At 53.3% G+C, this 13,770-nt stretch overlaps 1 protein-coding gene across 1 annotated transcript in view; it reads right to left on the bottom strand.

Moving 5' to 3' along the window:
• The window catches only part of ZNF423 (zinc finger protein 423), a 327,078-nt gene extending 313,747 nt beyond the window's left edge, over positions 1-13,331 (bottom strand). The window contains exon 1 of the mRNA XM_058280049.2: positions 12,986-13,331. Within this exon, the coding sequence (XP_058136032.1) occupies positions 12,986-13,025 (40 nt within the window). The 5' untranslated portion in view covers positions 13,026-13,331. The remainder of the gene's footprint in view (positions 1-12,985) is intronic.
• Between the last annotated feature and the right edge of the window lie 439 nt (positions 13,332-13,770).

Below are 13,770 nucleotides of genomic sequence, written 5' to 3'. Positions count from 1 at the left end.
AGATGCCCACACTCACACCCCACAGACACGCACACAGACCCCCATTCTGGGGCCTCTACCCTCCCACACAGCCCCCTCACCTGTCCTCTGGGGCAGGGGTCGGGGGATGGACATGAGGAGGGATGGAAAAGCCTCATTCAAAACCTGTCATCTCCCAGAGGGGCAGGGACCCCCAAGAAGGGGACAGATTAAAAGCTCAGCTTTTTCCACGCATTTTCTCCTCCTCTGCATTCTGAATTATTCTGAATAATTTCACCAATACTTGTCCCTCCCCAGGTGGCCGACCCACGGCGCACCTGCTCCTTCTGGCACCAAGTCCCAGGACTGCTCTCCCTGGCGTGCCTTCCTAGCCCTAAAGAGTTAGGTAAGGAGAGTTATCTAGCCCCCTTCTGCTTCGGTTTCCTTACCTGTAAACCAGGAAGGGCTGTGGTGAAGGTTCAAGGAGCTGCCGCCTGGTCAGGGCCTGCACTGAGCAAGGCTCAGTAAACATTTGCAGCTCTGGGTGTGGTGATTCCATCCTTCAGAGCCCACATCAAACGCTACCTCCACTACCAGGCTGGGTCTGATTCCCCCATCATAAGGAATTCCCCCAACCCCTCCACCAGCCTCACGTCCACCTCTACTTTGGGCTCTGCTGTCTGGTCCTGTGTTCAGGGTCTTACCACCCTCCTAGGGCATGGCCTCCACTTAGTTCATTTCTGCATCCCACTTGGGGCCCAGCCTAAGAGTCTCTCAGGATTTTTACATTGTGTGAACATATTGTATGATTCCCAAAAAAAGTAATAGGTATTTAGTACATTTCATTGAGAAATGTATGTATGTTTTGATTCAACTGTGTTTTCTTTTCAGTTTTTAATTGTTTATATTTTCCATTACTAAATGTACAAAATAAAGTTTTTAAAAAAAGGATTTGGAGGAAGGGAGCCGGATGGATGGATAGATGGAACACAGAAAAAGAGACATGACTAAAGGACTCACTAAAGAGAGAAACACTCCAGCTCCAGAGGTCCAAATCCAGAAGAAGAAATAAAAATTATCTATAAACCTAAGAAAAATGGTGACCATCACTAGTCATCAGGGAAGTGCAAATTAAAACAATGAGCTAGTTCTTGCCTGCCAGATTGGCAAGAAGAAAGGAAGGAAAAGAGGGAGGGAGGCAGGGAGAGAGGGAGGAAGAAAACCTTGAGCGTGGGTGAGGCTGAAGATCAATAAGACATTCACCTGGCATTTTTGAAGGGTAAACTGGACAGCCTTCATGGAGGGGAATTTGGCAAAATTGGATTTTTCAAGCAAGTACTCTTTGAACCAACAAGTCACGTCCTACGAATCTAGCCTAAGCCCTATGGTATCATAAGGATTTATAAAGGAGGATGTTCATTACAGCATTGTTTATGACAGAGGAAAAGTGGAAGCAACTAAATGTCTACAGTAAGGGATTATAAATAAACTCTGACACATCCATTCTGTAGAGCTCCTTCTGGCTATGAAAGTGGGGTAGAGGGAAGCGGTTGTTGCTCAACTGACAGAGCATCCGCCTACCATATGGAGGATCCAGGGTTCGATACCCAGGACCTCCTTGACCCGTGTGGTGAGCTGGCCCACGCACAGTGCTCCTGCACACGAGTGCCATGCTATGCAAGGGGCGTCCCCCACATAGGGGTGCCCCAAACGCAAGAAGTGCGCCCCGCAAGGAGAGCAGCCCCGCATGAAAAAAGCGCGGCCTGCTCAGGAGTGACACCACACACAGGGAGAGCTGATGTAGCAAGATGACACAACAAAAAAAAGTGGCACAGTTTCCTGATGCCACATGACAAGAATGCAAGTGGACACAGAAGAACACACAGCAAATGGACACAGAGAGCAGACAACAGGGGGAAGGGGAGAGAAATAAATAAAATAAATCTTAAAAAAATAATAAATAAATAAAGTGGGGTAGAGCTATAACACTTGCATCACGTTATTTCCTGGACTAGTGGTTCTCAACCCTGGCTACACATTCTCATCTTTAAAAATTTCTTTTGAAACTTTTTAAAAATATACTTTTTCATACTTAAAAAAAAAAAAGAACCTGATTCTGGGGCTCCAACCTCAATGATTCTGGATTACTGAGTCTGTGGTGGGGCCCAGGCCGTGTTATTTTTTTAAGTGCCTAAAATGATACTAATGTGCAACCACGATTGGAAAACCACTGCTACATGAATACAGCAAATCATGGAAGGCGCAGTTAAGCAGTATGTGATTTTATTTATGTTAAAAAATGCACACATATGGGTATATATAGATATGTTTTGTGTAAATGCACCAAAGAAAAGATCTGAGGACAAAGAGAGCCATGGTTAGCGGCTGGGAAGGGGTGCAGTGCCACCAGGGAGCATGGGCACCCCAAAGGTGGCATTACACAGAGGGGTGGGAGCAGGACAGAGCTGGTTCCTGGACCTTTACTCTTGGCCCCCAAGCCCACCAGCCAGAGTCCGAAAGACTTTTCCAGCCCCCTGGCATTTCTCTGTTACCTTTCCTGGCCCCTTCTGGCCATGATAAATAAGGGAACTAGTTTTTGGCTCAGACTCTGGAGCTAGACGAGTCCTCTGCTTAAATCCAGCTGCGTGACCTTGGGCAAGGCAGGTATGTGCCTCAGTTTGTGCATCTGTGAGAAGGAGAAGCAGCAACACATGGGGAGAGCTGAACGCAGGGCCCGGCACAGGCAGGTGCTTGGTCACGGCCGGCCTTCCACGTGCCCTCCCTGGGATCCGACCTGTCCCTCTGGTGGCTCTGGGCAGGCACCACGGGTACAGCCCGTCAGTCTCTGCCCAGACTGTCCCTGGATTAGAGAAGCACCCAGAGAAACTGCACCAACAGCGCTGCAGCAAAAGAGCTTGGGATATAACGGGCTCACCCCAGAGCACCCGCAGGGTGACCCTCAGACAGGTGAAAAGATGTCACTGTCAAGCCCTTGACACTTTCCTGATCTGATTCTCGGCCCACCCTCAAAAGGGCTAGAGGAGGAAGGGAGCTGCTGGTTGACTGGCTGCAGATGTCCCTAGAGCTGCCCTTCAGACTTCTCCACGCTCTGGATCAGTCGCTTTAAGAAGTAAATTAGAGAAGCAGATTTGGCTCAACTGACAGAGCGTCGCCTACCACATGAAAGGTCCAGGGTACAAACCCAGGGCATCCTGACCCGTGTGGAGCTGGCCCATGCGCAGTGCTGATGCGCACAAGGAGTACCGTGCCACGCAGGGGTGTCCCCCATGTAGGGGAGCCCCAAGCACAAGGAGTGTGGCCCGTAAGGAAAGCCACCCAGCGTGAAAAAAGTGCAGCCTGCCCAGGAATGGCGCTGCACACACGGAGAGTGGACACAACAAGATGACACAACCAAAAGAAACAGATCCCCGGTGCCACTGATAAGGATAGAAGCGGTCACAGAACATACAGCAAATGGACACAGAAAGCAGACAGCGGGGGCGGGGGAGGGGAGGAATAAATAAAAAATAAATCTTTTTTAAAAAAGAAGTAAACTGAAAGTACCTAACAGTGTCTTTCTAGACCTGTGTTATTTTAAAGTCAACACCTCTTGTGTTTTCCCCCTTCTTCTGGTCCAGGAATGAAAATCCTAGACCACCAAAGACACGTAGCTCATGCAGAGGGTTAGAAAGTTCCACCCCACTTCACAGACAGGGATACTGAGGCCCAAAGAGGGAAGTGTCTTGCCTAAACTCACAGCGCACATTTCCTCCAACCCGACAACTACACATGCATGCATCCACTTAAAAAATCCTTTTTAAATACAAGAACAAGGGCCCCGAAGCCCAGGTCAAGGTCAGCTATGACTGAGCCTTGGGGGTCCTCGAGGCCCCCAAGGCTCACCACACCCCATGCCACGAGGCCCTCCCTGAGTGAGGAGGGAAAGCCGGGCCTGCCCTGGGGACGGGCACTTGACTTATTCTGCGGCCCCAGGAGGCGAAACCAGGACCAAGGCGCCTAAATCACGGGAGGCAGGCCGCAGCTTAACAGAAAGAAGAACTTGTGCAATTCAAGCTAAAGATGCACAGGTTTACCACTGAACCCCAAAGGTGGAAGTGCGCCAGTCCAGCCTGGATGAAACACAGAGGCCACAAACGCCCCCAAAGAAGCCTGAAGAGAGCGACCTCGAAAGTTCCTGTATAAGCTGGGGTTTTCAGGAACTGGAGAGGCTCAAAGGCAAAAAGTAATAACGGCCTGAGTTCTCGCCACCCGAGGGGCACAGGGCACAGGGCACCCACTCAGGCTGACCTGGGTGCCGAGAACGTGTGCACTGCTCGCTGCTCCCCAGGGAACCGCAGCTGCGTGCGGCCTCCACCCCAGGCGACAGCCGCCTGCCCCCTCTTTCCATCCTCCCCCACCCCCGGGAGCCTCACCCTTTCCCTGGGGACCCTCTGGAGGTGGAGATTGCTCCTCCTCTCCCCAAGTTCAAACCTGCAGCCCCAGGGGGGTGGGGGCAGAACTACGCTGTATCTTGGGGCTCTCGGGTCTTGTGGCTCCAGGCCAAGGAAGTACACACCTGCTGGTCCCCCCACCCAGAAGACGGAGACCCCACACGGCACCCCGGCTCCCTCACCGCCGTGCCCTGCTCCCTCACTAAGCCCAGATGGCCGTCCCTCTGCCTCCAGGCAGGTGAAATTCAGTGCATCAAGACTTAGGTGAGCAGTATGTTTTATTTAATTAGGACCAACAGAAGAAATAAACCTCACAGCAGGATGGAGAACCACCATGCTGCAAAAAAATAATTCATGCCCAGGTAACGAAAGGGCAAATTTCAATTACAGGGAAACCGGGGGAGAAAAAGTTGTCTGACACCTCCAAGGAGGAAGCCAACAAGGTAAGAGTTTGCAATGCCCAGGCATCAGGGTGAGAGGTGGGCAGCGCCCAGGACAGGAGAACAATGACCCGTGGCCATTCCAAAAGAGCTGCTCCTCCCCTGTCCCCCTCACAGACAAGCCGGACTCGGGGTGGTGGCCACAGAGGACCGGCTCTGCCAGGGCCGTGGGCCCACTCACGTCCAGACAGTCTAAGCCTTCCAAAGGGCAGTGGTCCCAAGGAGAGAGAACATCCGCTCTAACACCAAGAAGGAACACAGGTCACTCCACAACTCCTGTGCCCTCCTTCTGCCCCTGCCCACAGCCACCCCACCCCCCCGCCCCAGCCCTGCTGGGGCCCCACTCTCAGCCCTGCCCTGGCCTTGGGCATATCTGTCTCACTACTCACCCTAAAGCAAGAGTCATTTGGGTGGAGAGAAGAACCACCAGCCCTGAAGAGGGTCACTCCACCTTCTGAGCCCCTGTGACTCATTTCTACCTGGAGAATGGAGGCTGTGAACTGGATGGCCCCTTCCAAGGATGGTGACCACAGACCCCCCAACCCACCGCCCCCTGGGTGCTGATTAAAAAGGAAGCGTTCCGAGTCCCAGCCCAGGCCGGCTGGCACAGCATCACCAGCATCAGGGCCCCAGAATCTGCAGTTTTCAGCAGCTGTTCCCTAGGGGGCCACGGTAGCAAAGGGGACTGTCAATGATCTATGCCAATCCACTCTGTCCCTTTCCCAGACTCCCCTGACATTTCCATGCAGTGCCTTGACTTGTCAGAATAAACACTTCATGGGCAAGTGAGTATTTGAAACAATGACTTCTCCTCAAAGTTTCAGAGCCCAAGCAAAAACTTTTGTTGACCTGTTCTCTCTCCAAAATGAGCTCTCCTATCACCCCCCATTCCCAGTACTTTGCCACGTCCATTTCAGAGAGCACGGCTTCTCCCCTTGCTCTCTTTCTCCCTTCCTCTCTCTCTCTGTCTCTCTCTGTCTCTCTCCCTCTCTCTCCCTCTCTCTCTCTCTCTTAGGCCCTAACTCCTGGTCCTCCAGCGACATCAGCCCCAATACCCCATTATCTACAAGAGGGAAATTGTAGTTAAATTAGTGAGCACATCTACAGAGCCCCATTTTATATCCCAATTCAGAAGATGACATGAACATCTGCTTTCACTTCAAGACATTAATTTTCAATTATTGGAGAAAAACAAAATTAGTCCTGACAAATTGCTGGCGAACCCAGGCTCTTGTCTGGTGGCTCGTAATAGTAACGTCGGGGGCCTACAATTAGTGGCCTCAGACAGGGTTTCCTGATGGGTCCCCGTTAGCCACGGCCGGGGCAGCAGCGTATCCTCGCACTGCGTTCCATCAGAGAGCAGCCACTCTCGGGTAACTGCCATTTCGGTGACCGAGATCAGAGAACTAAGGAATTTAGGGTTTTCTCTTTGTGGAGAAGGAGGGATGGAGGCTGAGGGGGATAGGGAAGGGTGCTGGAAATAAATCAGAAACATCCACGCTGGCCATTTTCGGCACTGGACATTTCAAGGGTCCTCCCCTTTGGGGAGAGCAGGACTTCACGCACAGCCTGGGAATGCAAGTCACTCCCGAGCGCAACGTGCCATCCGTCTAAGATCGCCTCATCATTCCCATTTGCCACCTGCAGTGGGAGAAGGATGGATATGCAGCCCCAACAAGGAGACCCTTTCTAGCCCTGACAAAATGCCATCCAGGATTCTAAGTCCAAAACTCAGTCCCAGCCTCTGTGATCTAAATGCTCATAAAGCTTCTATAATAAACAACTTGTTTGCCAGGGTCCCCCAGCAGCCCTGCGGCCTGGTTCAACACCGGTGTACAGACTCAGAAAAAAAGAAAAGGGAAAAAAAAAAACTGAATTTGCCAATCTCAAAGACCCCAAATCCAGAAAACAGTGCACTTGATAAGAGATTATCAACACTGTAATCGCTTTTGATGGGTTTTTTACATGTCTTGGCTGCTGTAGACACTCTATCAATAAGAAGCCACGGAAATGTGAAGGAACAGAAGCATTCAAAGATAATGATGTGGCAATCTTTGAATTTGACTTGTCACAATTGAAACCAGAGTGTGTTTGCCTGGGTAACAGTTCAGCCTCTTGGGCGGGGAAGGGGCTAGAGGGAGGCGCAAACCAGAGAGAGGCAGGTTAAAACAACAACAACAACCACAACCACAACAAAGGAAAATTATACCTTTAAGAGGAGAATGAAAGACACCGCTACTTCCAAAGTCAACCGGGTAACTGCGCTCCCGACATTGTGTAATTGACTTTGCAAGTAGAACAACAGCAACGTAACAAAGAAAATGTCAGTGTTTTCACAGCACTAATCTATAACACTGGGAGGCCCTCCCGCTGTCAGCCAGGGCTGACGATACAATAGCTTTCAAAGGGATATTACCATCATGCTTTTATTCCTGACATCAATCAAGACAAAGAGAATCCTTTTCACAAGACATTAAAAATCAAACCTTTGTACAAGAAGATAGGTAAAACAGCATTCTCCTTAAAGACAGCCACGCGGAGCAATCAGCTAATTGGTGCTCCTTGAAAGAGGTAAAGTATTTTTATTTACTGAGTGTACAACCCCAATCATTGGCAGCCACCGACCCCAGCAGGTGGGCTTGAATCAAAAGTTTCCATCCTCACCTCTTCCACAGGAGGCTGTGGGGAATGGGCAGCCAGTTTTGAAATCGTCAAGCAGAATATAACCCATCAGGGTTTAATTAATCCATTTTGGATGCAATACTACCCCGATTATCAACTAACATGTTTATGTATAATATGCCCTAGCAAACTGACAGGAATTTGCAGAAACTGTCAAAAGCACCAACCAAGACGTAGATGGGATTTTCCCCAGCTACCCACGGTAACAGGGAACCCATAAACGGCTTTTAAGGTACTCTTCTGTTGTAATCACCCTAGATGCACAGATCTGAAGGAACCCTGATATCTACAGCAAACATTTTCAAAGAGAAGATACTATTCTTTGCGAAGTGTACCACGGACAAGGCTGGGCTTGTTTCAGCCAAGTTCAAAGAAGGCAAGTCCATCTTAACTTCTGCCAAACAAAGGGCTAACTAGACCCACCCACCCGCCTTGGCAGCAAGGTGGAGCCATCGGGAAAACCAGCCGGCCTCTGCTTACTCGCTATCAAAACAGTGCGGGATGCCCGCATGCCAGAAGGCTGTGAATCCAGAAGCAGAAGGTGAAAGGAAAGCAAGAGTTTTCCAAGTATCCGCACACTTTCCAAGCCACCACAGTCCTGGGTGCCACGGGCCCAAGATCCCATGTCCCTACGCCGTTTCAGGACTTGACAAAGATACCAGACTAGGTAGCCCCAAGCCTCAGACTACTTTTGAAAAGAAGAGGGAGAGAGAACTCACTGGACTTCCAGCAGGAGGTCCTTCTGGAAGTCTGAGCCCAAGGAGTTTTATGACTTGTCCCTTTGGTGCCCCACAGACCATCTGCCAAAAATATGCAAGTGCATCCAGTCACTCAAAGACAGGGATGTCGCTCTATAAACATCTGCAGCAGATAAAGGACATTGTTGCTTTTCAGACATAACTGGACACCACGGCTTATTTTTAAACAGTACTTGAACAGGTATGGCTCATTTCACTGCAAAATGGACACACGTTTTAAAAGAAGGGGGAACTGGCCCCAATTCTGCCTTGAAAATATCATCTTCTCCCACCACCGCCACCTAAGTCAGCCTTTTTCGAAGAGCCAGGAAGCATGTCTGCCCCATCAGCCTCCGTGGATTCCTTTCGTTTACACATCCAAATGAACAGTTAAGAGAAATCAATGCATCTAATTGCCAGACTATTAAATCCTACATCAGGGGAAGAATTCCACAGCCACCAGCTTAAGAGTTGGCTACCGATATAGCAATTATTGCAACTTTCTATTAGATTGAACCAGATCCCCAACCTTTCGTCTCCAGCAAGGATCACTGTACTCAAAGAAGCTGCACTCCAGTTTCCTCCTTTTCTAGTTTCCCCTCCTCCCCCTCTGTTAACACGCTGTAGCATGCCACAACATTGCCAAGGCTGGCTGGTTCTACTGAATTACTTTATGACTGTAAAGTCACCGGCATTTTGCACCTCTCATTATTAATGCACACTAGGCACCTTATGGTTAAACGTTTAGCAGATTCTCCTGCCAGCGGCACATAGTTATCTTATTTTATTGCTTATTAAGTTTTTGCAAGGAAACAGGTGTAAGAATCTAAACCGCAATTATTAGACATTAAGGATGTTTTCTAGAATGAAAAGGCCCTTCCAAAGCTGGGGATCAGAGACTTCACTGGGGTTAGGGAGGGGCGTTAAGTATTAGAATTAAATGTTAGCTGCCCAGATCCACCTAGAAAGCTAAAGAACCTAAAAAGGATTTGTTTTGCCCTTCCTACAAGATCATGTACATTTAGCCAAACAAATCTCGACAATTTACACTTGTATGTGGTCTCAGCTGAATCAAGAAACCTGTAACCTCAGAACGCCTCTATTTATTACATCTCAATTATTTCCATGGAAACACGAGCAGTGGCGAACTACACTGCTCCCAAGTCCCTAGACCACCAAATTCCTAAGATGGACATTTGAGGGGCGTCAGACTAACAGGAGTGGAAGACGAAGATAGGGAAGGGAGAGAGGAGGCGTCATCGGGGGTCATTCGGCTGTTGGGGTGGCAGTGCACAGACACAGTCTGAGTGCTAATTAATATTAAGAACTGTAATTAACAGGCAGTGGCTGGATAGAGAAAATCAGCGGCATTACGTATTTTCCAAAAGTTTTACGCCGAGGCTGAGAAAAAGGATGGATTAATTTTCTGTAGAAGCTAACTGGCTGCTGAGTGGCTCTAAGGTGGTGTCAGCGAAGGGAGGCAGGTCGCCTTAACGCTGTGTGGCAGCACGGAAGTACCAAGGTAATCGTTACCAGACCACCTGATAGCATCAGCCGAAACAACATCAGTGAGGCCGGACAAGAGCAGCCCGGGAGAATGAGGCCAAAATTATCAAAGGGAACGAATCACGGCCACTGCCACACCACACCACGAGGAAACAAAAAAAGGGAGAAGAGTGTAAGGAGGGAAAATCAGTCAGAAAATGTGACTTTTGTAAATTGATGGGTGCTTTTTCTTTTTTTTTTTTTTTTAACAAAATCACAAGGCTTTTGAAAACCAATGAGGCTATTTTCCCCTGTGCCCCACTGCCCCGGCCGCCTTTCCTCTGTGCTGGGGGCCCTCCCTGCGAGCCGGATTTTCTAAAGGACAAACATCACGAGGGGCTAAGTGACCCCACTCCAGAAGGGAGGCTGTGTCCATGAGTGGGAAGTGAGACCCCCTCGGAGGCCTGTTTGATTTTCAAAGCAGAGATGCCTGTGCTTTCAAATAACTTTCTGAGCATCCATTAGAAACTGTTATATTTCTGTCTTTCCTTCCTGCTATGGGCTCTCACATTTCCGAGATCAATTACGAATTAGTCAAGCGACTTTCACAGCAGAATGCACGGGGCCCTGGAAGTCCACAATGCCTCTACATTAGCCCTGACACACAGCAGTGGAGGCGAAATAAAGTAAAACGGGAAAGACACGGCTGTTCCTTAAGAAGCACCTTCAAGCATCTTTAAAGGTGAAGACCTGGTGGTTTTAAACACTTGGTGTGGAGCTGTCCACACTCAAGCACACACTTTTTAATATTGCTGGGGAGAAGGGAGGGGAGAGTTCTTGAAAGGCAATAAATCCATCACCTGCTGTAACTCTTATCTATTCAAATTATCTGCTCTCTTAATTCCTCGCTTGATAAGTGGCCACGTCTCCACCCTACTCACCCCAGTAAACGGAATAAATGGCAAAATGGTGAGAGACAAGAGTCGTGGCTGCTTTTGGAAATTGCAAAGAGCTGCGGGGGTAACCATGGGGAGGTCATGGACTCCCAGGGCAGAAGGAGTTTGTGCAGTTCATAGCCAACACCACTTCTCAAAGCGCCTTCACTTCCCAGGTCTACCCCCTTCGTTGCCTTTCCCGCATCAATAAGCTGGACTTGTCATGCCGACACACACACACACAGAGAGAGAGAGAGACACGCGTTGAAAACCACGTCAAGGCTCATTTCACGAAAAGCTGAAGACCAGTCCTGGAGTAGTTCTCAGAGCTGCGCAGAGTGGCTGTAGAACTCAGTCCCAGCAACTGTGAAACGCCCACGCATCTGTTGACTACAAACTGCCCTACCTTTGCTTTCTGGGCCTCGCCGCCTAAAACAAGTGGTGTGGGGGTGTGGGTGGGGGGTATAGGTGGGCAAGCTTGGCCTCTTCCTTTATGAAAAATCTGCTCCTGTAAGTTGATTTCACTCAAAATCCACTCCCCGACTTAAATAACATGGTTTTCCAACCAGAGATTCCAATGCCACATTTTCTTCTTGGGCTGCCTGAAGTGGCTCTTGAAGGAGTGAGCCGTGAGCCAGGCAAAGAGGAAAGAAATCAAATATTATTTCAAGCCCCAGAGTCCTCCAATCCAGCAGGGCCACCATCCACCCATCTTCCCTGTCTCCTTGGCGGGGTCTTCTCTCTACTGGTTTCTTGATCCCCTCCACCAGCGCACCCTCCGGACCCCAGCTGCCTGGAGCAGGCCAGGCTCTCCCAGGCTGGGATACTCGCCAGGCTGAGGGGAACAAGACAGGCTTCTCCAGTGAAAAAAAAAGGCGCGGGAGCGACCGGGTCGCTGAGAGTTTGGGCTGAGTTGGTCTGCTTCTAGTAGGACAGGGAGGGCTCGCTGCTGCCCCGGGCGCTCCCGAGACGCCCGAAGGAGAGAAGTGGCTGGTGCCGGTCGGCCCTCCCCGCCGGATTCAGTCCCCACCATTCCAGCCAGGGAGCAAGGCTGGCAGGAAGGGAGCGGGGCCCCAGCGCCTTCCCGCGCAGGCCTTCAGGAAATGAACTTTTCAGAGCAGAACTGGGCTCAGGCCAGGGGTCATCAGGGGAGTTGGGAGAGGACAACCGCCTCGGGACTTTTGGCTCCTGAGACGCCGCGGCTCTCATCCTGTCCCTTCTGTATCCATCTCCCAGCGCGACCGGGCACCCACCCACCCGAGGGGCTGGAACGGGGACAAAGCAGCAGGCACGGCCTGGAGAGGCCAGCCGGTGGGGAGAGAAGCGCTGGGGAGGGCCCCAGGCGCCAGCGCGCGGCCTCTCCCCGGGGCCTCTGCTCTCCAGGGGCCCCCTCGAGCTGGGGACCCACACTAGAAATAGGAAGCAAAGCAAGAGACCGGGGGTGTGTTCGTGCGTATACATCTCTCCACAAACGTGCGCACCCCGGGGACCCGGCACAGGAAGCCGGCCCGGGTGTCGAGGGTGGGGGTGCCCCGGGTCGGCTAGGGGGGCGCCCTCCGGGGAGGGGCGCGCACGGGTCGCCGCGCTCCCCGGAGGACCCGCGGCCCGGCGGCGCGGCGCAGACAATGAACTCCTGACGGAGGCTCCGGCCGGGCTGGCCTCGGTGGAGGAGGCAGGAAGTGCGGGGGCCCGGGCCGGGAGCGCGGCCTGGGCCGGGGGCGGGGAGGGGGCGGCCGGCCGCCGGGGCGGGGGCACTGCGCCCCGGACGCGCGCGGCCAGCGCCTGCCGCCCTCGGCACCCCCGGGCGCCCGAGGCGCGGGCCGGGGCAGGCCGGCGAGGCCCGGGGCCCAGCGAGGGGCGGCCTCGGAGCTGCCGGCCTCCCGGCGCCGTCGTCGCCGCCTCTTCCTTCCTCCCGCCGCCGAGATTCGCAATCCCCGCCAAGTCGGGCCCGCACCCCTTGATTGGCCACGCGGGCCGGGGCCCCGCGCGGAGGGAGCGGCGAAGGCCCCTCGGCGGCGCCCCCAGGGCCAGTCCCCCCGGGCGGCGGCGCCGGGCTCCGCGAGGGTCGGTGGGCAGGGTGTCCGCGGCGTGCCCCTGCGCCCGGCGCCGCCTGCTCCCGGCTGCCTCCTCCCCCTGCTCTTCCTCCTCCTCCGCCTCCGCCTCCTCCGCCGCCGCCTCCTCCTCCTCCTCTCGGCTCGCTCGCGCCGGTCCCCGGCCGCCCGCCCGCCCGCCGGTCCCTCCTCCCTCGCTCCCTCCCTCCTCGCTCGCTCGCGCCTCCGCCGGGCCTCCTCGCTCACCTTTCACCGAGCGCGGCTTCGCCTGCTTCCGCCTGGACATGTCCGGGGCTCCGGGCGCTCCGTCGCCCTCCGCGGCCGGCTCCCCCCGCCGCCCCCCGCCGCTCCGGGCAGCCCTTCTCCCCCTTCTCCTCCGCCGGCCTCGCGGAAACTTTTTTTTTTGCAGCCGGGTCGGCGGCTGCGGGGAGCTGATCGCAGGTCCGGGGCGGGCTCCCTGGGGGGGGCGGCCCGGGCCCGCCGAGGCCACTCGGGGGCGGGGGGAGGCCCGGGGGGCGCGCCGGGGCCCTGCCTGTTGCAATGCGGCAGCCGGGGGCTCCCGGTCCCAGCGGCGGTCCCAGCGGCGCGGGGAGTCCGGAGGCCACTCGGCCGAGCCGAGTTATGCAAAAAAAAAAAAAAAAAAAAAGCCGCCCCCTCCTCCTCCCCACCCCCCGCCAGCCCCCGGCCCCTGCGGCCCCCTCCCTCCCTCCCCACCCCACCGCCACCCTCGCCCTCCTCCTCCTTCTCCTCCTCCGCCCCTTGCCGGATTTTTGTGCAAAGTTTGCAGGCGTCCGGCCACGCAGCCCGGTGCGGAGCTCACAATGAACCCATCTGAGGAGGGGGACGGGGCTGGAGTCGAGGGGGTCTCAGGAGGGGAGGAGACCAGGAGGCGGTCGGGAGCGCGGGATCTCAGTTACTCCCCGAGGAGGAAAAAAAAAGCCTTCAAATTACCCCCTGCCGCACAAAAAAATAATAATAATAAATATTAATGGCTCAAAAATGCCCAAACGCCTGGTTTGGAGATGATGATG

This window comes from Dasypus novemcinctus, chromosome 18, assembly GCF_030445035.2.
Source record: "Dasypus novemcinctus isolate mDasNov1 chromosome 18, mDasNov1.1.hap2, whole genome shotgun sequence".
Taxonomy (NCBI): Eukaryota; Metazoa; Chordata; class Mammalia; order Cingulata; family Dasypodidae; genus Dasypus; species Dasypus novemcinctus.
Note: the sequence above shows the minus strand (reverse complement) of the source record. Positions and strands in the feature narration are given on the sequence as shown.